The sequence below is a fragment of the Lucilia cuprina genome, chromosome 4 (genome assembly GCF_022045245.1).
Source record: "Lucilia cuprina isolate Lc7/37 chromosome 4, ASM2204524v1, whole genome shotgun sequence".
NCBI classification, from domain to species: Eukaryota; Metazoa; Arthropoda; class Insecta; order Diptera; family Calliphoridae; genus Lucilia; species Lucilia cuprina.
Genome location: NC_060952.1, coordinates 37,313,504 through 37,338,679, shown reverse-complemented (window position 1 = coordinate 37,338,679; position 25,176 = coordinate 37,313,504). Strand labels below are relative to the sequence as shown.

Here is a 25,176-nt window from a genome sequence, read left to right as displayed (position 1 = left end):
AAAAATTTTAGATAAACAATTTGTAGTTGGGGATTAAGTAATAAAGTTTATTATTTGTTTAGTTAGGTTAACAATTGAATAAATAAAATATTTTTGCTAGTAATTATTTTGGCTCATTTTTATATATACATATGTATAGAGTATAGAGAGTATGAATAATAAAGAAAAAGTTGTACTAGTTCTAAGTACAATTATTTGCAGAATGCTTTCGTCATTGTTTAGAATTCAAAACCAGTTTGAGCCAGACATATTGGAGGTCTTTAGTGAATTTTTAATTAACTTTTTTATATACATTTTATTTTAAATTGGTTCTAAAATCATGAGTTCTTGAAGTTCTTAAAGTGATTACATTTGCAATAAAATTTTGGAACAATGAGTGAATGGGAATTAATAAGTGGAGCGGTAAGAACAAAGCCAAATTAGAGCTTAGTCTTTTCTGTTAACTCGTAAGTATTAGAGGGATCTTTTTTCAAAACCATGAGACCCCCAAAAAATAGTTTCAAAATATATGAGTACACTAAAGAGAAATGTAACTAAATCTAAGATGGTATTACTCAGTGGTAAGCTTGGCAGGCCATTCGGGAGCAGTGGCCTGAGAATTTAATTGATTTAAAGGGAAGGGAGATCGAGTGGTTAACCTGACGAACGCAAAATCATTCGACGTAGCGAGATTTGAATTAGATTTTTTGGCAAAAAAAACTTATAAGGAGGGAGAACGCCCTCCTGTCACAGACAGTTCAAAACGATGAGAACGAGCAGAGGAGGGGAGGGGTATTTTCATTCCAGAATTTGGTATCAAGATATCTTTCAGGATCGGTAATGATTGTAATCCAATCTAGTCCGAAATATCGGCCATAAAGAGTACGGCAAACTGGCTCTGGTATCATAAAATTTCTACCAGAGATATCGTAATATTTACTGCCAGTCAAGCTGCAATTAAGTTCCTGACAAGTGTACACTCTACATCACCGCTAGTCTAGGAATGCGGGACATCCTTAAATAGGATGGCCAAAAATTTTAACTTCGTACGCGAATGGGTACGCGGACCCGGGGACGCTACAGACAATCATATAGCTAACGAGCTAACGGGTTTACAGCTGCCCAAATCGAATATAGACCATTTTTGAGGTACTCTGATAGGAGTATGCAAAATACTCATAGATAACATGTTATGTGAACTCTCTTATGCAAGATGGGAATATAAGCCAACTTGTACTCAAACAAAGAAGACATGGCCAAAGCTTGATCTTCTGAGTCATAGTCAAACTCAACTCAATTTACAGGGCACTATAAAACGAAACTTCTTTGTTATTGTCCTGCATTAGAGGACATCTGACTTCGATATCTAGGACATCGATTTCTGGAGGACAACTCAGAGTTATCAGGGATTAGAATAGATAAACTAAACGCTTTTATCAGGCATTGTGGTTGTTTTGACGATACAAACTCCAATAGTACTGATTAGTAGATTTTTCGAGTCCAAAACTCTTTCCTTTTATGTTTTCAATCTCTCTATATCTCAATTTCCGTCCTGCAACATCTACTACTACTAACAATTCCTCTTTATTGCCTCTTTACTTTGGTTTATTCTCTTTTTTTCCTTTTAATATACTTTCAGAGCCTGAACCAAACAACCAAGTATGGGTTCATCCTTATTAATTTCGGTAGAGGGATACGATTACATTAATCAATTGATTTATGCAGAATTTCGGAGTGAGTGAAGCACTAGTATGCTTACAAGTGAACTATAGACCTTCAAGTCATTACCTAAAGGGGACCGATCGTTACGAAAATCGGCAATATCATTAAAATTTTTACATATGAAACTGATCTCCGCCGTTTGTTGAAGAGGTTTTTGAACACATTTAACATTTAAAAGCTAAAAAAAACCTATTCGGGGGTATGGTTGTATGAGATAAGGTGACATACATAAGTGACCTATTTCAAACCCTTTCCTTGGGTTAAGAAAAGAATATGTGCTAAATTTTATTTAATTATCTTGAATTATGGAGACCTGGTGTGTGTAAATGGGCACACGGACGGACGTAGAATAATTGACTCAGAAAGTGATTCTTGTATATATTTTATTCTTGAATATATTTTTCGGTGTTACAAACATCTTCACAAATATGTAATAATCTCACGCTATGATAAATTTCTAAAATAATGTATTGAGAATAAATATAGATCGCTTAAAAATTATTTCATAGAGATAATCAATTAAACACATTGTTTTTTTTTCAGAACATTTTTATTCAAATCAACTTTTTTTATATTATTAATTACAATTATTTTTATTTTATTAAGCAAATGAAATAATGAAAAAAATAAAACAAACAGTATTTAAAGATAAATAATACAAAAAGAATGAGAAAAACAAAGAAGTTAAAACTTTTTATGCAAAAAAATTAAAAAAAAAACAACTTAAACAAACTTTAAAATTAACAAAAAAAAGGGAAATGTATTTATAAAAAAAAAAATTAAAAGTTTATAAATGAATTATTTGTAATATAACATTTTATGTAATTCAAATACTTGAATAAAAGATTAAAAAGTTTTTATAAAATTTTATGTATTAAGGAATTTATTTACCTTTTTTTTCTTTAAATGGAAACAAGCCATTAATAGTGATTTATAAAAACAGAAATCAAGCTAAATAAATAGTTTCTTTTCTAATCTTCTAAAGTAACATTACGGAACAAATAAGACATGGATTCTTTGTTATGTATACGGCGTATGGCCTCGGCAATAAGAATGGAAATGTCAATAGTTTTGATTTTATGACATTGTAATTTTTGGATCTCATGTGGAATGGTATTGGTAACAACAACCTGTTAGAGAGAAAATTAGCATTTTAATACAAAATTGTATATAAAAATAGAAAACAAAAAATTACCTCATCAATGAAAGATTCCTCAATTAAACGAGGTGCATCAGAGCTTAACAAACCATGAGTGGCCAAAACATAAATCTTACAAGCACCATTTTCTTTCAAAACTTCAGCAGCAGCCACAAATGATTGTACATCATCGATTAAATCATCCTACAAGTAGTACAAGAAGAGTATACCAAACTGTTGACGCTTGTGTAAAGCACAACAATTTACTTACCACCATAATGGCAATACGTCCAGAAACATCACCTACAACGTTAATAGGTGGTTTTACTTTGGGTGGATGATCGGGTACACCAACCGATACACTTACGGTACGAGTGCGGCTGCTAAATGTATTAAATTACAATATTTGATTAATTGTAGTTTTCTTTAAGCGAACAAATGGTTATATTTTGCGTTTTTTATGAACATGAAGATTAATGTTTTATGATTTTGATTAAAATTAATATATTTTTTTATAAATTAAATTAATAATTTTTTGGAGTATGATTTATTGTATATTTTTTTTCTTGTTGTTTAAAAAAAAATACCAACCTAGGTGTTGCTGGTAAGCACATTTCAACTGTATTTCCTATGTCATATGTACTGGATTGTTTTAGATTTGAACACAATTGTAATAAAATAGAAAATAAATTTTGTTTTTTTTTTTTTTGCTTTCGAATTTTGTTTGTTTTTCGGTTTTTTTTTTAGTTTAATTAAAAATTATAAATTTGCAACTAATATATACACATTGGGTTCAATATTTTATAAATATACTTTCAAAATAAAAAATATAATAGACAGAATTACTTTCAATACACAAAACTAAAAACTGCATTATTTGTAATAAAAAAGTAATGCTTAATACTTAGAAAAAAAAAACGTTGCACTTTGAAAAGATAATAAACAATAAGCTGGTTGGCAAATAAAATGCTGAATTTGTTTACACTTGTAAAAATAATGTCAGGTTTTAAACGGTTTCTACAATGGCGTTAAATTAGGAACGTGTTTAGTTCGCTATCGTAAAATGGATAGAAATTGCCTTAAAATATGTTATAAATTATAATTAAAATGTTATCAAACATAAGTTGAATTTTAGAAAAAAAGATTAATATTATCGAACACAGCTTATGTTTATTAATGGCAAATTATAGAATAATTGTGTTGTTTAACCGGCTCGATTATCTATCTATCTATATATCTATATATCTATCTATCTATCTATCTATCTATCTATCTATCTATCTATCTATCTATCTATCTATCTATCTATCTATCTATCTATCTATCTATCTATCTATCTATCTATCTATCTATCTATCTATCTATCTATCTATCTATCTATCTATCTATCTATCTATCTATCTATCTACCCACCTATTTTGGGACACGATTATTCGAAAACCAGTTATGATCGAGGAATTCTAAGGGCAATACAGCACAATCCTTTAAAAAGGATTCTATGGTCTCTGAATTTAGATTTTTTAAAAATTTTATTACTTTGAAATGCATCATTGAAAAAGAAATTATTTCCAGAACTTTTGTATATGTTACGTAAACTCATTGATTTAAGATCTAGTTCCATAAAACAAGTGTCGACTCTACAGTAGCAGACCCTAAATAAAACAAAACTAGCATCCGTTATAGCGCTGAACTTTGTACAAACATGTTACAAACAATTAGCTCTAATTTCAATATTTAAAAATATTCAAAATGAAATTAATCAAGTTTTAATTAGTTGTAAAAAATGCACAAACATATTTACAATACTGAAAAGATGCAATAAAATATTATTAAAGTAATTTAGCATACGAAAAATATGTATAACAATAATAGTATATAATTAAATAAATATAATATTTAAAAACAAAACAAACTAAAAATGTGGTTTCAAGCAGGTGCTGCTACAGTTGTCTCTTAACACTGCAGTAAAATTAATCGTTTTTGTTTATGATAAAATTGTGCTCGTGTAATATGTAAATTTTGTTTTTGTTTTTAATTGTTTTTGGTAGTTGATATTTATGACATAATAGGAGTATATAAAATTCTATTTATTAAAACATCTAATACTTATTACACATGTTTAAGAAAGGGATTTTTTGATTAGATTTAATTGTAATAAATAAAAGGTTGTAGTTGTTATTTGAATATGTATTTTGATATTATACTTTTCCACATGAATTAAAAGTTGTTTTATGAATAAACTAATTTAATTTATTGTTTATAATATCAAACTGTTTGTAATGGGGTTTTTGCGACACGTGGTTTACAAATAACTGATTTAGAAATATTTACAAAAATATAGCTTTGTATAAACAAGTGGTATAATGTCGTAGAAGATTGTTTAGGAATGAAATATTCTTTTACTTTGAAATATTTTATGTTTAACATTATCTTAGCGAGCAATATTTTCAACAGACAGACGAATGGACATGGTTCGATCGTCTTTGAATGTAATAAGGATTTAAAGTATAAATTTGAACTTTTTAAACCTAACACAACTATAGGGTGTTTGTTCTAATGTTTGTAACACCCAAAGTATACCAAATCGACACAGAATCACTTTCTACATAGATTAAGCTATGTTCGTCCGTCTGTGTGTTGATATAAAGCTTGTGCGCATCCTACAAGTCGCAAGTTCCATCAAAATAATTTGATGAAATTTAGCACATACTCTTTTGACATATCCCATAAAACCGTACTACCCCGGATAGGTATTTTTAGCTCATTTTTATGTTAAATGTTCTCTTATTTCTCAAATAATCAGCAAAACTTAGTTTTACATAAGACTAAATGATACTGGGGAAATTCGTAAAGATCGGGAATCATTTGACCCTAGTCTTCATATAAAGTCCTCCTCAAAAAGTTACTTAAGTTCAAAATTCACTTATAAACACTAAAATCACAATGAAATTATAAGTATAGGTCCTGCCTCCCTAGATCCTTAAGAAAATCTCATTTTTGGCCAACAATTTTTTAAAAGATTTCTAAATTAATATAAATATCGAATGAAATGCTTTATTATTAAAGAAATATAACACATTTTTATAATATTGGTGGTTGGTGCATATGGTCGGCCATGCCCCACTATACATTGTAACTTGTTTTGATAGTGTATATAAAAATTCAAGAATGAAAGTGTTAAAGAAAATAAGAACCCAAACAAATACTGGGTAGAGGGGGTTCAGTTGCCATAGGGGCACATCTGCCAAACCCGAATAACTAGAAAACCGAGTAATCGATTTTATCCTATTATCCAATTTAATGGTAGGCAGACGTGATTAATTGTTTTTCAAATGAAACTCCCTGGGATACATACGCAAAATACAAGGAATCCCTGTGATGTATAACAAATTGTTTATAAAATATGTATAAAAAAAATCAGTCGCAAATTTTTTAATTTCGATATTTCTAATAATTTATTTTTTTTTTTTAATTTCTATTGAGGTTTCGATTGGTATCGATTCGATGGGTTGTTATACTTGTTTAATGAATTTATTAATTAATCAACGAAATAAGTTTAAATTTTATTATTTTTTGTTTTATTTAACTTATGACAAATCTGCCCAATCCCCTTGGCGAATTTACCCCATGGGTATCTAAGATGACTTAGGAAAGATTGAAACAGATAAAACCAAAGCAATCATATCTAAGTATACGAATCTAGAAAAAAAATTTAAATTTGTATTGTGGTTGTAATTCGAGAACTCCTCAAAAAAAGTGACGTATGGTCCCCCTTCTTCACTATTCTTTTCGTTTGTTATAACTAAAAATAATCCAAACAACAACGTCCTATAGTAAGAGGGATAGTAATATTTTTTACAAAAACTAATATAGTAATAAAATTTTCTAATCTTATGGAAATAAAGTCCAAAATGATTTTCACAAATGTTCATAACAAAACTGTGAATAGGAGGCTAGAGTTTCACTCTACTGTGAAGGTGAAAACTTTATATAAAAGCGACTTGTTACTTGATCATTATTACCCTTTCCTAAGTTGAGATCTATTAATGGTTTTGTTTAGTTTAAAAGGTCCAGGGGTATCTTGTGATCCTCTTTGAGAAAAATAAAACAAAAAGAAAATAAATAAAAAGTATACATTAAAGGAATTCTAACAAGCGATCATAGCCATTATATTTCCTACAGTATAAACAACTTAGACAATTATGTGAACACATGTTGGCAAAATGGGCAGTCTAGCTACAGTGGGTGCGGCACCTCCCAAATAAACAAACCTTAAATAAGTATGTCTGATAAAGTATTACAGCTAGAATTCTCACATTTTTTCGTAGCCACTTTAATATCGACATGAATATTTAGAACAAAAATTGCCGGACTAGCAAGAGGGGGCATTGCACTCCCCATAGGAGTTGCATACTAAAATTTGTTTATCTTGAAAACTATTGGAGTTAGAATCTTAAAATTTTGCACGAAGACCTTTAACATCCATTATTATCCAGCATTATTAAAGCTAGAATCTTCAAAATGTTTTCGGAAGAACTTTAACATCCATGTGAACATTTAGAAAAAATTGGAATTGACCATTATTAGGGAAGATTGGCAGCTCCTATATGAATTAAATACAAAAATTAGAATATTTGGGAAACTGCTAGAGTTAAAATCCAATTAAATACAAAAATTAGAATATTTAAGAAACTGCTAAAGATAGAATCCTCAAAAAACTCTGACATCCATATGAATATTTCGGTAATAAATTGGTGGACTTTTGATAGTGGGAACCCACCATATGAATAAAAAACAAAACTTTGTATATCTGGGAAACTGTTATAGCTAGAAACTTCATAAATCGTAGTCTGTATTTTATTTATATTGATATTTGTGTAGAAAACACATATGTTATAGCAAGTAGTTTATAAAATGCATTAAAAATAATTAGTTTTTAGTTTAGTATAAACACATAGTTGAAAACAAATCACATGCAAAAGAACTCACAACTTATACAAAAAAGTAAACATTCGAAAAAATGTTAAAAGAAAACTAAAACTATTTTAGTAAAAAACAAAAATAAATACCCAGTTTAGAAAATTTGAACAGAATTTTGAAAGTTGAAATGTACTTTTGGTAGAAATATCAAGTAAATTAAGAAAAACTCATAGAAATAAGGAAGGAGTGAACTTTTTTTTTTTTTTTGTGCCCAAGTAAGGGGGAAGAGGAAAAAATTATTTAAATTGTTACAATGAAATGAAAATATGAGTGAATGAATAAATTAGATTAAGAAAAAGCAAATAATGACTAGTTATGCTTAAATTTTGTAAATTAAAAAAAAATAAATAATAATTACTGACACCCACACACATACAATAATAGTGTTATATAAAAATATGTCATATGGTGCAATTACACACACACACATACATTCACTTTTTATATACGTTTAATAAGATTACAAAAAGGATCAAATATGTGTGATTATTTTCTTTTTATATAATATATATCAATTGTAGACATGAAGAGCAAACTAAATTAAATATATTTCTTTATATTTTACGAAAAAACAATAGAAATAATAATGATTTGTTGTCACTATCCATAATAATAATTATAAAGAATATAATAATGGAACTATTATCAACTTACCTATTTGAAGGTGGTGGCGAATAACGACCATCAACTTGATCACTTTCAGCTTCTTTTTGTTCACCATGAATGACAGCAATGCCCAAACGTAAACGTTCGGCATAAGAAGTAGCCTTCTGTGTAGAGCCTGGATTACGGGCAACAATAACAGAATTACGATAATCGGGTATCTAAATGGTAAACAATTTCAAATTTAATTAAAATTTTAACATTGACTTCTTAAGAAACCTACACTTTCTTGTATATACTGTAAAAGGAAAGGTGAAGCTCTTAGATTATCCACAGGTATATCAAAGAAACCTTGTATTTCTTTTTGGTGTAAATCCATGGTAATGATATGAGTCAAACCCGAAGTGCCCATCATTTTGGCTAATAATTTTGAGACAATACAACCACGTTTCCGCATTTTACATTGTTTGGAATAAGGCAAATAGGGGATAACACCCACAATCGAGCGAGCTGAAGAGGTTTTGCAGGCATAAGCCATAATTAACAATTCCATAATATTGTTATTAGCATCTCTTTAACAAAAAAACAAAAACAAATTTTAAACAAAATCTTACAAAACTAACATTTTACACTTACTTGGTGCCAGTTTGTATAATATAAATATCTTTGCCTCTTACTGAATCACCAATTTCCACCATTGTCTCACGATTTGTTTTATGAAATACCGAACAGCCACCACTTTTGATGCCCATACGTTCGGCTACCAAATTGGCTAAATCGGGATGCGAATTGCCATGTATTATAACAATATCAGATGCTGATGTTGTATCCATTTCGCTACGACAACGTTTTGGTGGTCGTACACTGCCCAATCTAGGGGAAGTAAAAACAAGTTATATAAATTTTAAGTACATATTTTAAAAATGTGTAAAATTATAATAAAATCGAAAATAAACAGCGTTAACTTTGAGGAACTGTTATAAATTATAGGAAAGCTTTCAAATCTACTTAACGACAGGGGGTTTTTAACATGTCAAATATTAAACAATTTCTATAAGCAAATTTATAAAAAACAAAAGCATTTATAAAAAAACAGTGCTACATTTACCCAATCTGTATGAATAAACATTGGAAGAAGTATGATAAAATCCTTGGCCATAGAGAAATGTGACTCTATCATTAAAATTTTTTCAAGTTACTAATATAGTCCAGATTATATGATGTATACAAACGCTAATAGCTTTTCTTGGGACTTATGGACACTTTTACACAATTTAAAATGCATATACAAATCTATTAAACTGGAATCGAAAATTATGCAAATTTTATGCCAGCCGCTAGGCTGTTGATGTGCTGGAGGTTGTGGGATCGATTTGCGCTAGGGTTTCTTGTCTGCTATGCTTGGAAAAAGCCTATAGTCTAGTCTATGGTCTTATATATAGTCTAGTCTAAAGTCTACCCTGTAGTTTACTCTATAGTCTAGTCTTTAGTCTAGTCTATAGTCTAGTCTATAGTCTACCCTATAGTTTACTCTATAGTCTAGTCTTTAGTCTAGTCTATAGTCCAGTCTATAGTCTGGTCTATAGTCTAGTCTATAGTCTAATCTATTGTCTAGTCTAAAATCTAGTCTATAGTCTAGTCTAAAATCTAGTCTATAGTCTAGTCTAAAATCTAGTCTATAGTCTAGTCTATAGTCTACCCTATAGTTTACTCTATAGTCTACCCTATAGTTTACTCTATAGTCTAGTCTTTGGTCTAGTCTATAGTTCAGTCTAAAGTCTGGTCTATGGTCTAGTCTATAGTCTAATCTATAGTCTAGTTTAAAATCTAGTCTATAGTCTAGTTTAGTCTATAGTCTAGTCTTTAGGCTAATCTTGAGTCTAGTCCATAGTCCAGTCTAAAGTCTAGTCTATAGTCTAGTCTATAGTCTAGTCTATAGTCTAGTCTATAGTCTAGTCTATAGTCTAGTCTATAGTCTAGTCTATAGTCTAGTCTATAGTCTAGTCTATAGTCTAGTCTATAGTCCAGTCTATAGTCTAGTCTATAGTCTAGTCTATAGTCCAGTCTATAGTCTAGTCTATAGTCTAGTCTATAGCCTAGATCTATCTATTTATCCATCTATCTATCTATCTATCTATCTATCTATCTATCTATCTATCTATCTATCTATCTATCTATCTATCTTTCTATCTATCTATCTGACTGCCTGTCTTCCTTATTTCAAATTCTTCTCTTTCTGAATACTTGTAGAAAGAGGTTCTTGCACCCAAGAGAAAGGATTTTTCTTTTTCCTTATTCATAAACATTTATCAAAGGGTTTTAAAACACATTTCATGCAAAATTTGTCCTATAAACTTTTGATAAATATTTATGAATTATACCCACTCTGTTTACGAAAGAATTTCTCTATTTTGAAATTTTAAAATATTTACTTTCAAAATTTCAATTGCACAGCAATAACTTTTCTACTTTTTAAAACAGAAATACCATTAGTTATTCTTTCACGCATTTATAAATCACAAAAAAAAAACAACTTTATAACAAAAATATTCCCACACAATACAAAATTGATTATACACAATAAAAACTTAAACGACTAAAAAATCCTCAAATATTTATGTCTGTAACCTACTAAACTATATTTATGTTAACATGGCTATAATAACAAAAAAAGACACACGTGTATAATTTCCGGATATACATAAAAAGTTCCACCAGGATTACAACAGCCCAATAAATAACCAGTTAAACAGTTACATACTATTAAAATTAACACGAAAGACACACAATGACTAACTTTTTTTTCCATATATCACATGCGAATTTTGCTTTGAATTAAAACCGATGTAATATGAAATAAAAACTATAGACACAAAAAAGTTTAGACAAAAACAAAAATTAAACTTTATTGTTCACTTTTCGCAAAAATATTAAACATTAAAACGAATACTAAATGTATTAAAAACGCAAAACCTTAAATTCCAGTTAAAGAATTAAAAAAACAACCATAAAAATATTGATCAAACATAAAAGAGAAAAATGTCAGTAGAGTAAAGTGAAATGTTAGTTGTCCGTAGTAAAAAAAAAAGAAAGAAAGTTAAACGTCAAACAAATGCAGCAGGTATCAGTGGTTTGCCTAACGACAAAAAAGTGAAATGTCTTCAATTGAAGACAACTGAAAATATACTAAAATAAAAATCAAGAAACTAAAACGTAAATTACTTATTTCAAACAGTTTCAAACGCAGTGTTAGATTTTCAACTAGAGATTATGTTATGAAAAATAAAGCCAAGAAAATAAGTAAAAACTTCTGAAAAAATATGCAAAGTATTTGTAAATTGTTTACGCCTCCTTTAAGTATGTTATAATAAAATGAAATAATTTACTGCATATTCTCGACAAATTGTAATAAAATAATGAATAAAAACAAAACTTGGCTAAAGTACAAAAAACTAAAGTGAAATAAAATAATAAATTGAAAAATTCACACGCAAACTTTTTCAAGTGGTTTTCTTCTCGAAGTATTTTTTTTCCTTCTTCTTCTTTAAGAATCGTAAATACCTAAAAGTATACTAAGAAAAGCACACCTCTTACAAGCAACTTTAAGTATGCAAATTATTTGTTGCATTAGAAATATGAGATTCCAAGTATAAACATGTTGAATTTTGTTCAATTTTCAAGACAGTTGCACAAAACTTCTAATGTCAAAGGAACAAATTGATGATATTGTGGATATGTAAATAACAGTCTAACTAAATAATGGGTGATTCAGGTAAGTTGGGAATTTGGAAAAAAAAAATACTTTAGATACAAACTTTAGATTTGTTTACATCAAATTTTACAAAAATCTTTGTCTGCTTCTGGGAATAATTTTCTTGCACACCATGTGTCTTTTAAACAAGTGCACAATGAATATTGTTTACTCCTTCGTAACTTAACGAACAAATAAAATTATGAATTTAGTACTTATTGGATATTCGGACGTTTAAGGGATAAAAATAGTACCTATTTTTGGTACTTATTTCATAAAGCATTGTTTTTATACCCTACACCACTATAGAGGGGAGGGTATTATGCGTTTGTGCTGATGTTTGTAACACCCCAAAATATTGGTCCTACACCCTCCTTAAAGTATACCAATCGGCTCAGAATCACTTTCTATGTGGATTTAGCTATGTTCGTCTGCCTGTAAACCTTGGTCCTCGCTACAGGTCTCAATTTTCAAAACAATTTGATAAAATTTGGAAAATAGTCTTCTTTTGGTCCAAGGATGAACACTATTGAAGATGGTTGAAATCGGTCCATTATTTCGCCTAGCTCCCATACAACCGTACCCCTAAAATAGAGCCTTTGGGCTCACAATTAAGTTAAATGTTGTTTAAAGTCGATAGAACTTAGTTTTATAAAACTTTAAATGACACCACCGATTTTTTGTAATGATCGAGCCTCATTTGACCTAAACTCCCCTTCAGAAAATGACTTGAAGATCAACTTGAAAACACTAATAACACGAATAAATTCTACATTAATAACTTTGAAGTAGACGTAAATTTCTCTATCAACATAAGGAGTGAGATCGAAAAATTCTTAACACACGTTTTTCATTACATTTTTCAACCAAAGTATTATTTGATTTTTTTTTTTTTGATCAAGTTACCTTTGAAAAACATGTCAGTTATTATGTGTAATGTCAATTATATTAATTTTTTTGTTAATCTGATTAAAATGAGTGACCAGAAAAAAGTGCGTACTGAAATTATTAAATATTTTCAACTAAACCCAACTTGGTCTTACAAAAAGTTGGCCAAGCATACAAAGGTCTGCCGTGAAACTGTTTCCAATGTTATTAAACAGTACCGGGAGAACTTGTTAGTTGATAGAAAACCTGGTTCAGGTAGAAGGAATGGTCCACATGATGTTTCTAAAGCCAAAAAATAGAACGCATTTTCAAAAGAGCTCCCAACACATCCGGTAGGAAAGCAGTTCGGTTAGCTCAGTGCTCGGACTATTTGGTACGAAAAGTTAAAGCTAATGCAGGTTTAAAAACATACAAGGCTCAAAAAGTTCCTGACAGGAACGCTGCTAAAAATTTAGAGGCCAAAAACAGAGCACGGAAATTGAAGTCAAGTTTTATAAAAAAAATATTCTTGCTGCATTATTGATGACGAAACGTATGTTCTGGCAGATTTTTCGCAACTTCCAGGTCAAAAGTTTTATGTTGCTGACGCTCGAGGGAATGTTGAAGAAAAGTTTAGGACCAAAAGCAGACAAAATTTCCCAGAAAGTTCTTGGTATGGCAAGCAATATGCAGTTGCGGCAAAAGAAGCCAATCATTTGTTACAACGGGCTCTATAAATACCGAAATTTACATCAAGGAATGTTTACAAAAAAGGCTGCTTCCATTCATAAGACTTCATAATGTGTCCACTTATTTTTGGCCTGACTTGGCATCCTGTCACTATAGTAAACAAGCCCTTGAGTGGTACAAGAACAATAATGTGGTATTTGTACCAAGAGAGGCAAATACTCCAAACTGCCCGGAGCTAAGGCCAGTGGAGAGATATTGGGCTCTTGTTAAAAGAGAATTGAAGAGTACAAAAAAGGTGTCCAAAAGTGTGGTAGATTTTAAACGGAGATGGACTACATGTTCGATCAAAGTGACAGAAAGCACTATAAAAACGTTAATGGAAGGGTTTCCGAAAAGGGTTCAAAATTTCATCACTAGTGATTAAAACTATAAAAATATTTTTTTTTGTAAATTGTAATAATAATTTGAATCAAATAAAAAAAATAAAGCTGTAAGTTTAGTGGTTTCTTTTTTATAAACATATATGTATGTTAAGAATTTTTCGATCTCACTCCTTATATAAGTATAGGGCCATATGTCAACAAAAAGTAAAATATTCCGGAATTAATTAAAAAAACAAATCAAATGCTTCATTTTTTTAAATAACACACATTTTTAGGTGAAGGGTATCATATGGTCGGCCATTCTCGATTATACATTCATACTTGTTTATGTTTTAACTTTTACTTGAATTTTTTCTGTTTTTGTCTTATTCGGTTTATTTGATAAAATTAAATTATTTAAGGTTTTATTTTAAAAGGAAAGTGGACGTCTTTATAATTTTTTACAATTTTTTAATTCACAATCGATGTCGTATCGTTGTAGCGTTGTAAGCCATAAAGAATTTCAAATTAAATTTTTTGAAACATAACGAAATAAATAATAAAAAATACCACATACGATACAACCATACAACACCGATTGTGGATTGGAGAAATAATTTTCTTCCTCTTAAAAACAAAATTACAATTTTCCACTTCTTTCGAATCAATTCTTTTTAAATATTAAAAATTTCTTTTTATATATGTTCCCATGAACTAGTATATAACTTTCGCTGAAGAACTTATTAGAAATACTTAAGAACACAACAATGTTCCTCAAAACCGGTTGTAGAAATAAATACTATTATTTCCATGGATTATTTTTAAGAATCTGAAGTACTGTTATAAAAATCATCCAATAAATGTTCTTTATTAAGAAATTGCGAAAGAAAGAACATTTAAAAGTACCAAAATTTGGAAAAACGAGAAATATGATATTATTCAAACTCATTGAGTAAATTTTAATAAAATTGGGAGATTTACCCCCATTTTCATAATGTCTAGTTATTTATTAACTTCTAGTTATATTGACAGTTCTCATATAAAAATTGTCTTAACTGAAACAATAACTATCAGTTAAACGATAAACCAAATTGGGTGGTGCGGTTGTATGGGGACTAGGTGAAATAATGTATCGATTTCAACAGTTTTAAATAGGCTTCGTTCCTATGCTATGTGATTCTGATTCGACTGGTATACTTTAAGTATAGGAAGGACCAATATTTTTGTGTGTTATAAACATCTGCATAAATCTATAATACCCTCCCCACTATAGTCTTGCAGGATATAAAAATATATAAAAGAGGACTTTATTTACACTAATATTTACTTAATTCCATTATGTTATTAGATTCAAAATGAATGGGAATGACTTTAAACGTAAGGTTAAAGTACTTTGAGTTCAATCAACGCAACATTAACTACTTGGGAAAACATACAATCCATCATTTAGCCTCTCAATAGCGCCATCATCAAAACAATTGAACACTTAACCTTATAATACACTTAATACCAAACAATAACAACAAATATAATAGTCTGCCTGTATGTAGGTAGCTTTTAAAAGCATAATGGCACGACACGTAAATGCACAGCAATTAAAATGCAAATCCATTCATTTATCCATCCTAAACAATAGGATGCGCGATAAATGGCACGCATTAAGAAAATAAAATTCAATGAAAGTTTCATTTGTTATTTTTACCTACATACTTTGGCACGCTCACATCATGAAAGTAAAAATGTATAGAAAAAAAGGAAGAAAAAATGGAAAAACTGACACCAATTGTGGGTGAAAATGAAGTCGCAAGTGGCGGAGACGAAGGTGTAGCTAAGAAAGTAGTAATAATATTTAGTGAGTGAATAAGTAAGAAAATGTCTTAGGTTAGATAATAATGAAATTGTTTAGACTAGTTTTAGTTATGGCACAAAAGGTTAAAAGGAAATTATATGGTGAAATGAAAACTTGTATAATGTTAAGGATATGTGTCATAATGTCTGTCTGCTGGTGTGACGTTTTAAATAGGCGTAAATGTTGTTCGTAGATGAGTGTGCTGAGTGTTTAGTTGCAGAGTTTTAAAAGTGTTTTGTACACATAAATACTTAAGACAAATAAGTTTTTGAACTATATCCACATGTTGACCTAAATTCAAAACAAATTTTAGTCGAATTAGTTTAATATTCAGGTTGGCTCTATCATTCAATAGAAAATATATTTTTTAATAAATGTTTTGAAAATCAATGTATTAAAAGAAAATTTTACAAAATATAATATACCAGCGGCTTAACAAACATACCAATATTTGAAGTTTGTGCAAGCCTGTTGTGTATTGTATGAATGTGTTTCCTGTTTGCACAAATGCTTGCGGTTTGTAATAAGTGAGAGCGAGACAACAAACACAAATTAAATTTATTTGCCTTATTGATTTCACCTTATTCAGCGCATCCTGGTTCCGCATAAAACTCTAAAAATTTTGATTTTTGCACAAACATATTGAATTTTTGTCAAAACGTTTGTATGGTTTGTATTCATAAATGTTTGTGTAGCTTATGTGGTAAAAAGTATTTTTGTAAAGCCACTTGTGTAGTCTATTTGGGTCTTAACTTCCTGGAATTCTGTAAAGTTTGATCCATAACAACCCCCATAATATTTTTCCGAACACCATCCTGATGCTTATAATACTCGTGCTTGTTGAGTTTGAATTCGTACTAAAATTGACTAGTAATCCCAGATCCAAATGGAGTATACTCAGATCGGGGACCATGCTTGAAGTATTTAAAGAATAATCAAAAACAGCTGATAGTATTAAATAAGAAAAAAACAACTCTTTGCCAGCTGAAAGAATGAAAGAAATTCCAGTACTGACATAAGGAACCTTAGATCGATAAACACTTAAATTCTTAAAGTATTAAAAGGTTTGAATAAGAAAGGACAACATCCATTGCCATTGAGAATAGGAAGTAAATCTCAGTCTTGTCATCGTAGTCGAGTAGATATTCTATAATTGTGTTACCCATACATCAAGCTAAAAGCTAAAGACGGCATTACCAGGGCAAAAAGAAAACTTGTTGGGTAATATCGGTGTTTCTGACAATCCTTGGTCGAAGTTAGTTGAACTTCAAATTGTTCCGCTACAAATCGAATGTTGTCGGAACAAAATGTTCTAGTATGACAACTTTCATTGGAGAAACATCAAAAGCTACTACAATACTATCACGTACAGAAGGAAACGTTTGTCTTACTTCTCAGGGAATACAAAAGCATAATAAAGCAATTGTTATTCCTGGAATGTAGCCAGACTAGTCATAAAAACTATAATATCACATGAATCTATGTTCCTTAGATTCATTGTTGGACCTTGCCGATTACGAATAGGAGTAACAAATGTATAGGAGATCCCATATATCAAAACTCGGATCCACATGAATGCTACTACGGGTGGTGCTTACAGAATGAATATCATATTTGGAGGTCTCTCATATCATCCTCAAATAAAAACATGTCGCAGAAAAAAGAGTAGTTCTGGCACAACTGAGTTTAGGATGAAGTAATAATCTTAATGCTTTCTGGTCCACTACATAGCGTTCAGAAATTTAATAGTCTGGATCTATAACTTCTGGCATGGATTGCAGGCACTAGGGTCAAAGTGAAACATAAAAGCAAACAGAGTCTAATAGTTCTGTAGGACAGAAAGAGTATAAGGATTTTGGTAGGGTTAATGACCGGTCACTATGTAATCGAATCCTTTAGAGGCAATAATATCGCTAACACGCATGAATTTTAAGTGTTATGTGAAGACAAAGAGGAGTTAGCAACAGTAGGGTATATTTTATGCAATAGTTTTAAAATACAAACTCTGAGGCTGACTGAGTAAAATATTGAAATAGATTAGATATTCAGAAATATTTCCCTTCCATGTTCATTTTCATCTTTCCATCTATATTTAGATGATAATCACTCGTTGCATCATTCCTCTGTTTTATTTCTACATTTTTAGACCACTTTTAAAGGCAATTACAATGTACCCTTTGGGTCTCCTGACTGATTTTAAAAATGTGGATGTGTATCCTTAAACAACTTAAGAACAATTTAATCTTGTTGTAATAGTAAGAGATAATGTTTTTGTTCTATAACACTGTCCGACAAAAAGAGAAAAAATTCGTTAGACAAGAATCGGATTAAGGGAAATGTACTTTTTAAAACACTGAAGTCCTTTTGAAAGGACACAGAACACTTTTTGAAACTTTGAAGTTCTTTTGAAAGGACACAGGATCACGAAATGAGAAACTAACGTATATCATCCGGTTTGTGTCTAATTTTGAGTATCGGATAGTGTAATCAGTTACAGTACATCGGATTCAAACAGTTTTGTAAAAAAAAACATTCCTTTAAATTCTGTTTACCACAAACTTCAAGTGTTAAATGTAGTTTATGATACAGGAAATTTCAAAAAAAAGACTTTTTTTAATAATACTCCACACATACCAATAAAGTATGTATTAAATTGCTTTTCAATAATAATATATGCAAATGCAAAGAAAAATGAAAATCCTTAAAATAAAAGTGTTGGCGGTAAAATAGTGTTAGAATTGAATTAGTAATAGAAAAGATCACAAGTATTTGCTTAAAAGAAACTAAAAGAAATAAAAAGTTAAAGAAAATGTTTGGCATAGCTAAAGATCCTTTACAACATACTAGTATGTATGAAAGAATGGAGGAAGGTTAGGGCTATTGCTGTAGACTTTAAATAAATCTAATAAATAAATTTACACATTTTGTTACTTTATTTATATCGTTACAGATAGTGAAGATAGCGAAGGTGAGGGTGGTTTGGGAAATGTCTCTCGTGTTATTATACGTCCTCCAGGAGTCAGCGGCAAAGCCAAAAGAGGTCATTTGTGTTTTGATGCCGCCTTTGAAACCGGAAATCTGGGTAAAGCAGATTTGTTGGGTGAATTTGAATATGATTTATTTCTACGGCCGGATACTTGTAATCCACGTTATCGTTTTTGGTTTAATTTCACTGTGGACAATGTTAAACAAGATCAAAAAGTTATATTTAATATAGTAAATATGTGTAAATCACGAAATCTTTTCAATGCTGGCCTAACACCTATAGTCAAGTCATCATCTCGTCCAAAATGGCAAAGATTACCTAAGAAAAATGTTTTCTACTATCGATCACCTTTACATCAAAATCATTATGTTTTAAGTTTTGCTTTTGCATTCGATAAAGAAGATGATGTCTATCAGTTTGCTTTAGCACCGCCCTACAGTTATTCCCGTATGCAAGCGTACCTGAGTGTCATAGAAAATCGTCAGCAACAAGGTGAAAAAAAATTCACTAGAACACTATTGACCAAAAGTTTGGTGAGTTTAATGGATTATTAAAAAGAATTGTATATTTAAATATCTTCTTTGACAGCAAAATCGCAATGTTGATTTAATAACCATTGATCATGTTAGTGGTAAAACGAAAACAAATCGTATTGATCGCAGTTTTATACGTGTCATTATTATTTTATGTCGTTCTCACGCCAACGCTAGTCCTGCTTCATTTATGTGCCAAGGTTTTCTGGAATTTTTATTAAGTAATCATAATATCGCTAAAGTATTAAGAGAAAATTTTGTTTTCAAAATTGTGCCAATGGTTAATCCGGATGGTGTATTTTTGGGTAACAATCGTTGTAATCTTATAGGCCAAGACATGAATCGTGTGTGGCATGTTGCCACTGAATTTTCTCATCCTGAAATTTATGCTATTAAGAATATGTTAAAGGAAATTGATAATTCAGATGTGAGTATAAAAAGAATTTTCATTTATATGTTTAAATCAAATGAATAAACCTATTTCCTTATAGTATAAACATTTTAATAACATTAATTAACATATGTCTCCTGATTTATCTCTGAACAATGTAAATTAATTTCTTAATGCATTTTTCTTTTTGTTATTACAGTCATATCAAATAGATTTTGTTATAGATTTGCATGCTCACACAAGTCTACATGGTTGTTTTATATATGGCAATACATACGAAGATGTCTATCGCTATGAACGACATTTAGTATTTCCTCGACTCTTTGCAGCAAATGCCCCCGATTATGCGGCCAATAATATGATGTTTAATACCGATGAAAAGAAATCAGGTTGTGCTAGACGTTTCTGTTGTGAACGTTTAAGTGATACAGTGAATGCATACACCTTGGAAATATCAATGGGTGGTCATTATTTAAAAGATGGCAAAACAGTGGCCTTGTATAACGAAGAGGGTTGTAAGTTGTACAGCAAACATTAATCATGTTCATTGAAAAAAATATAATGCTATTATTTTTTAGATTACAGGTGTGGTCGTAATTTAGCTAGAACATTTTTACAGTACTATCGTTTCATAAATGTTTTACCCGTGGTTTTGCCTATCGATGTGCGTCAGAAGAAAAGACGTCCTAGGACACATCAGTCTCGCTCCAGATCTAAGACACGTTATGAAGTTAAACCCCGGCCTAAAACCACGCGATGTTATGCACCAATTTCTTATACAAATCTTTCTATATGTTACGATTCTGGTGGTTCCTCAGATGAGGGTGGCTTTTCGCCAACTCGCCCCTTAGCTCCCGGTAGTAGTCATTTTAGTGGTTATCGCAACTATCGTCGTGTGGCCAGCAGTACTTTACCTTCCATACAAACACCTCATGATCAATTTTCTTTAATGCGTTTAAAATCGGGTAAATTTGATTTAACTCAAGATTCTTTGTCGCCAGAATATGGTCGTAAATCGAATTCTCCGGAAAAACAAATTAAATTCGAATTACCCGTGAATGTACCTCCTAAACCGTATCTTTCAATAATCGATTTAAATCAATTGACCAGGGGAAGTTTAAAAGTTAAAGCAACAAGTTTTGATGGTTGAATAAAATATATAAATATCTGAGAATATTTGAATAAAACATGCAAATGTAAACAATTTTATAATAAAAATCTTAAATTTGTTTAAAGCTTTATTTCAAAATGTTCTAATTTTTTTTAAATAAAAACACTTGCTAATACAGACATGTGGCTGTAGAGATAACTGGAAGCGGCTCTAAAGAATTCTCTGAAAAATACAACATTTCCTAGTTCTCGTCGTAATGGTTATGGAAAGCATGTTGATAGGACGTTTTCGTGGGATGTGAATATATAAAAGAAATTTACAAAGATTAGCGTTTATTAGACTATAAATAAGACCAAAGTGTTGTAATGAAAAGCTATCTTGTGACTCGCACTAGAAAAGGGCATTTTTAAAAAGTTAATGAGATTTTTACTCTTATCAGGGCCTACTGAGGCCTTGTTTGTCTTAATCTTTGGCTACTAAGAAGACCCTTTTCTTATGACACGCACTAAAAAGGACATTTTTAAAAAGTTAATGAGATTTTTACTCTTGTCTTTACTAGAGCCTACTAAGGCCTTGTTTGTTTTAATATATGGCTATTAAGAACACTAAGTACAATTCGAATGGCAAATGGAACTTCTGTTTTTGATATTGATAATTCCGTAAACACACTTTATATGAAACTTTTGGTTTCTTATTTCTACGATGACTACTAAAGTCGATTCAGTAGAAGTAGTGGCATTTTCACTGAAGAAGTTGTTAACAATTCTTCAGGCTGAAATATTGATGAATAATAGGGCAACGAAATGGTCCGGATATCAAATATATAAATAAGAATTTATACCAATAGCACGTCCGCTATTAATTCCCAGACCAACTTTTAATGCATCTCAATACTAGTGCACGAATGTCTTTAAATAAAATGACGAGACATTGTTATAACCCTTACATCTCTCAAGGAAAACGTAGACAATGACGTTAGTATTGCTTACCAACTGTCAAGCGCAGAATGAACGAAATATTGATGCGATGTTCATCCAATTAGCAATTATTCTCCGGTTTCGGCAAATATGCTATATGAAAGCTCAAGTTATCTGTTCACACGTGACTTGGAAGGTCCCTGGACCATTACAGATCTGAGGTATTCTTAAATCTCAGAGGCCATCCTCTTTAAATTTGATTGTTCTATCTATTGTTCGTTTATTAAGGCTAAACGCATTGAATTAAATTCTATAATCTTACTATCCAGGAAATTTCTTCCTTGGTTCAGATATTTACGAATGAACCTTTTGATCCTAAATAAAGCTGTCACCTTTATTATGTACGACAACTTCCAAAGAAGTAGAATTTACTCCATGGAAATTCTGAAAAAGATCTCGGGAAGTTATGATTTTAACACAGTCATGGAAGGGTTGTCCTTATTATTTTATTCCAATTTCACTTTATCTGAAGTTATTCTTAGCTTGTCATAGAAGAAATGTCCTTTTTATTTGATTCCAAATTAACTACATCTGAAGTTATTCTCAGGAAGTAATTTTAATTGTTTAATTCCCAATCGATGTCGTAGCGTTGTAGCGTAAGTTATAAAAAAAATTTCAAACAAATATTTTTGAAGCAAAACAAATCAATAATAAAAAATACGACATACTACGATACAACCATACTACACCGATTGTGAATTGGACATATGTATTTTTTTTTTTTTGAAGTTATTAGGAAGTAAAATTGTAGTATTTATCAATAAACTCCAAAATAAAATTGGTTTAATTCAAAAAATTTCAGTACAAAAAAAGATACCTTCAATTGAAAAATGATTGATTATTTTCGCTTCTTTGCACGTCAATTAACATGACATCCATAGAAGGTACACAAATTCACTTAGTGCTACTTTTGAAGTGGTGATAAATGTTATTCTTTTGGAAGTACTTCGTTTTGGTATTGCTAGGAATCTAATCTACATGTTTCAACTTTAAAAAATCTATATTTAAAAAATGTTGAACATTAATTTCATCTTAAACTTAAAAATGTAAGTTCAGACCTAAATCCCCACAAAAAAGATATCGCGCCCTTTTTGCAAAATGGACGAAAGCGACTTGATTTTCGATTTTCGTTTTTTTTTTTATAGAAATCGATAATTTAGGTCTATTAGCATCATCTCTGAAAATTTCATAGCAATAGATCCAATGGTTTCAAATTTACAAGAAAAATAAAAAAGACGTAAGTACACATTTATTTTCTGTTTATGAATTTTGTAACAGCAAAAATATATTAAATTGATAGAAAAATTTGAACAAATTAAAGTAAGAAATTTGTTTGTGAATGTAATGCCACATATCTGAGTATAATTGTAATAAATTCATGTAATTATCACTATGCCATTACAATTTATGTGCTAAAATTTATAATTTTCTATAACTTTTTATGAATTTAATTCATTCTAATTACTAATTACATTACATTTATGTAATTTCCATTTAACCAACTCTTATATTTGGTTGTAAATTTGTGGATTTCGGAAGGCGGACCTGTATATGGACTCTTAATGAATCAATAGTCCCAGAATTTACTTATTTATTCCATATAAGGCGAATTGTACTACAATGTATGGATATTAATGTGGACATCAGGGTGTTTTTCAGAATGGTCTTTAATGAAGTATTTGGTCAATTGTGGACCGAGGTCTATAGAATTTAAACGCGTTATTAGTTTTAAAAACAAATGTTTTTTGTAGAATTGTATCATACCTTTTTAATTTTTGAAAGATTTATTAACTGTTAACTTATTTTCTGTATGGAAAAAATCATTGTCTTATAGGATCCATATATGGAGGTTTTGGTCAAATATTGCCTGATATCTGTAATACTTCCCAACATAATTTACAGGTATATAATATAATTGACTTCTGCAAAATTTTATAGCAATTGCAATATAAATGACATATTTGTTAATGTTTTGACTATTTCGCGGGAAGTACTTGTATTGAGGCTAAATCATGAACCGTTTTTGCCCATTATTAACACAAAACAATATTTGTCATCAATAAGCATCTTTAGGGAATTTCATAAATCTAGCTCATAACGTTCCGAACCTATCCGGTTTTCAACAAAAAGAGTGACTTACAGACATCGCTAGATGATTTTAAAATCTTATAAAAAAGTATTTATTACACTATTAAATTTCAGATTTATACAAATTATATAAAGATATACACAAAAAAATATTTTTTTAAACAGAGAATTTAGACGTAACCGCCTCAACATTGTTTATATCACAAAAAATTGTCTCGGCAAAAAAGACGTAAGCGACAAAAAAATCGGATATAGCGTTAATATAAAATCCAAACAAACTGCATCCTATATTTTAGATGTAATAGTATTTATTAACGGAGTTTTGGAGAAATGCTTTGTCCTATTTCGAAGATAATTAAAAAAAATGCTCTCCTGTAAAATTTTGTTTTTGTCGGTTACTTCTTTTGTGCGAAAAGGGCTCGATATTTACAAAAATCTTCAGGTTACTCATATTTATATCGATATTTATCAAAGAATTGGTATATAAAATTAAATATAGCGCTCTTACTAATATTTAAATTTTCTTTATTTTCTAGCAAGATAAATATCTATGTATTTGATATTTCATTCATTTGTGTTAGGTCAATGAACTTAAATATTAATTTATACAAACTTTGACTAAAAACTAATCGATAAAGCATATCATTAAAATATATTTTTAAAATACTATTTCGTAAACACTCTCTTGAACTAATATTTATAATGTAGAGTCCAAATGAGAAATATTTTCAACCAAATAAATCATAACAAGTACATGAAACACTTTAATTGCAAAAATAAGAAGAAAAAAACTTGCTATTATTAATAGTAAAACGTCATTGATAAATAAGCATTTCTTTTGGCATGAGGAAAATAACTATTAAAAGCAAAACAGCAACAATTTCGAAATAAAATTCATACAAATACAGAACTATATACAGAACAAAAAGATAACAACAAAAATTATATACCAAAAACTACATACCAATGATTAAAACTTGCATGCGTAAAATTTTGAATTTTATTTGAAAATAAAAATGTCTATTGAGCTTATCACATGAAAGCAACGCATACGTAGTACGTACGTCTAACAAAAGAAAGAAGAAAAAACAACCTATATATTAAATAATTCAAGATTTTTAAAATTGGATTGATGCCAATAACTGATAC

At 30.0% G+C, this 25,176-nt stretch overlaps 2 protein-coding genes across 7 annotated transcripts in view; one reads left to right on the top strand and one right to left on the bottom strand.

The window, feature by feature from the left end:
• Nucleotides 1–2,500: 2,500 nt before the first annotated feature.
• Nucleotides 2,501–25,176, bottom strand: part of LOC111681030 (phosphoribosyl pyrophosphate synthase-associated protein 2) — a 28,221-nt gene continuing 5,545 nt past the window's right edge. For 2 of the 5 annotated variants that reach the window (XM_046949370.1, XM_046949365.1), the window contains exons 2-8: nt 9,059–9,295; nt 8,706–8,994; nt 8,474–8,643; nt 3,431–3,481; nt 3,111–3,222; nt 2,897–3,043; nt 2,501–2,831 (exon numbers count right to left, since the gene is read on the bottom strand). In XM_046949370.1, the coding sequence (XP_046805326.1) occupies nt 2,673–2,831; nt 2,897–3,043; nt 3,111–3,222; nt 3,431–3,481; nt 8,474–8,643; nt 8,706–8,994; nt 9,059–9,255 (1,125 nt within the window). In that variant the 5' untranslated portion in view covers nt 9,256–9,295 and the 3' untranslated portion in view covers nt 2,501–2,672. The remainder of the gene's footprint in view (nt 2,832–2,896; nt 3,044–3,110; nt 3,223–3,430; nt 3,482–8,473; nt 8,644–8,705; nt 8,995–9,058; nt 9,296–25,176) is intronic. The other 3 variants (XM_046949366.1, XM_046949369.1, XM_046949367.1) reach the window with 3 other exon arrangements.
• LOC111679490 (cytosolic carboxypeptidase 6) lies at nt 12,077–21,058 on the top strand. Of its 2 annotated transcripts, none has more exons than XM_046949364.1 (5): nt 12,077–12,194; nt 18,892–19,460; nt 19,516–19,887; nt 20,051–20,366; nt 20,430–21,058. In XM_046949364.1, the coding sequence occupies exons 1-5, from the start codon at nt 12,182–12,184 to the stop codon at nt 20,999–21,001; spliced, it is 1,842 nt and encodes a 613-aa protein (XP_046805320.1). In that variant the 5' UTR covers nt 12,077–12,181; the 3' UTR covers nt 21,002–21,058. The 2 variants fall into 2 exon arrangements, with proteins under 2 accessions (XP_046805320.1, XP_023296833.2); XM_023441065.2 differs by lacking the exon at nt 12,077–12,194 and adding an exon at nt 18,710–18,811.

Coding starts and splice junctions, on each gene's coding strand:
- LOC111679490 (XM_023441065.2), top strand. CDS start 18,751: ATGTTTGGCATAGCTAAAGATCCTTTACAACATACTAGTATGTATGAA. Junction 19,888..20,050: donor AGGAAATTGATAATTCAGAT/GTGAGTATAAAA, acceptor TTGTTATTACAG/TCATATCAAATAGATTTTGT. Junction 20,367..20,429: donor CTTGTATAACGAAGAGGGTT/GTAAGTTGTACA, acceptor ATTATTTTTTAG/ATTACAGGTGTGGTCGTAAT.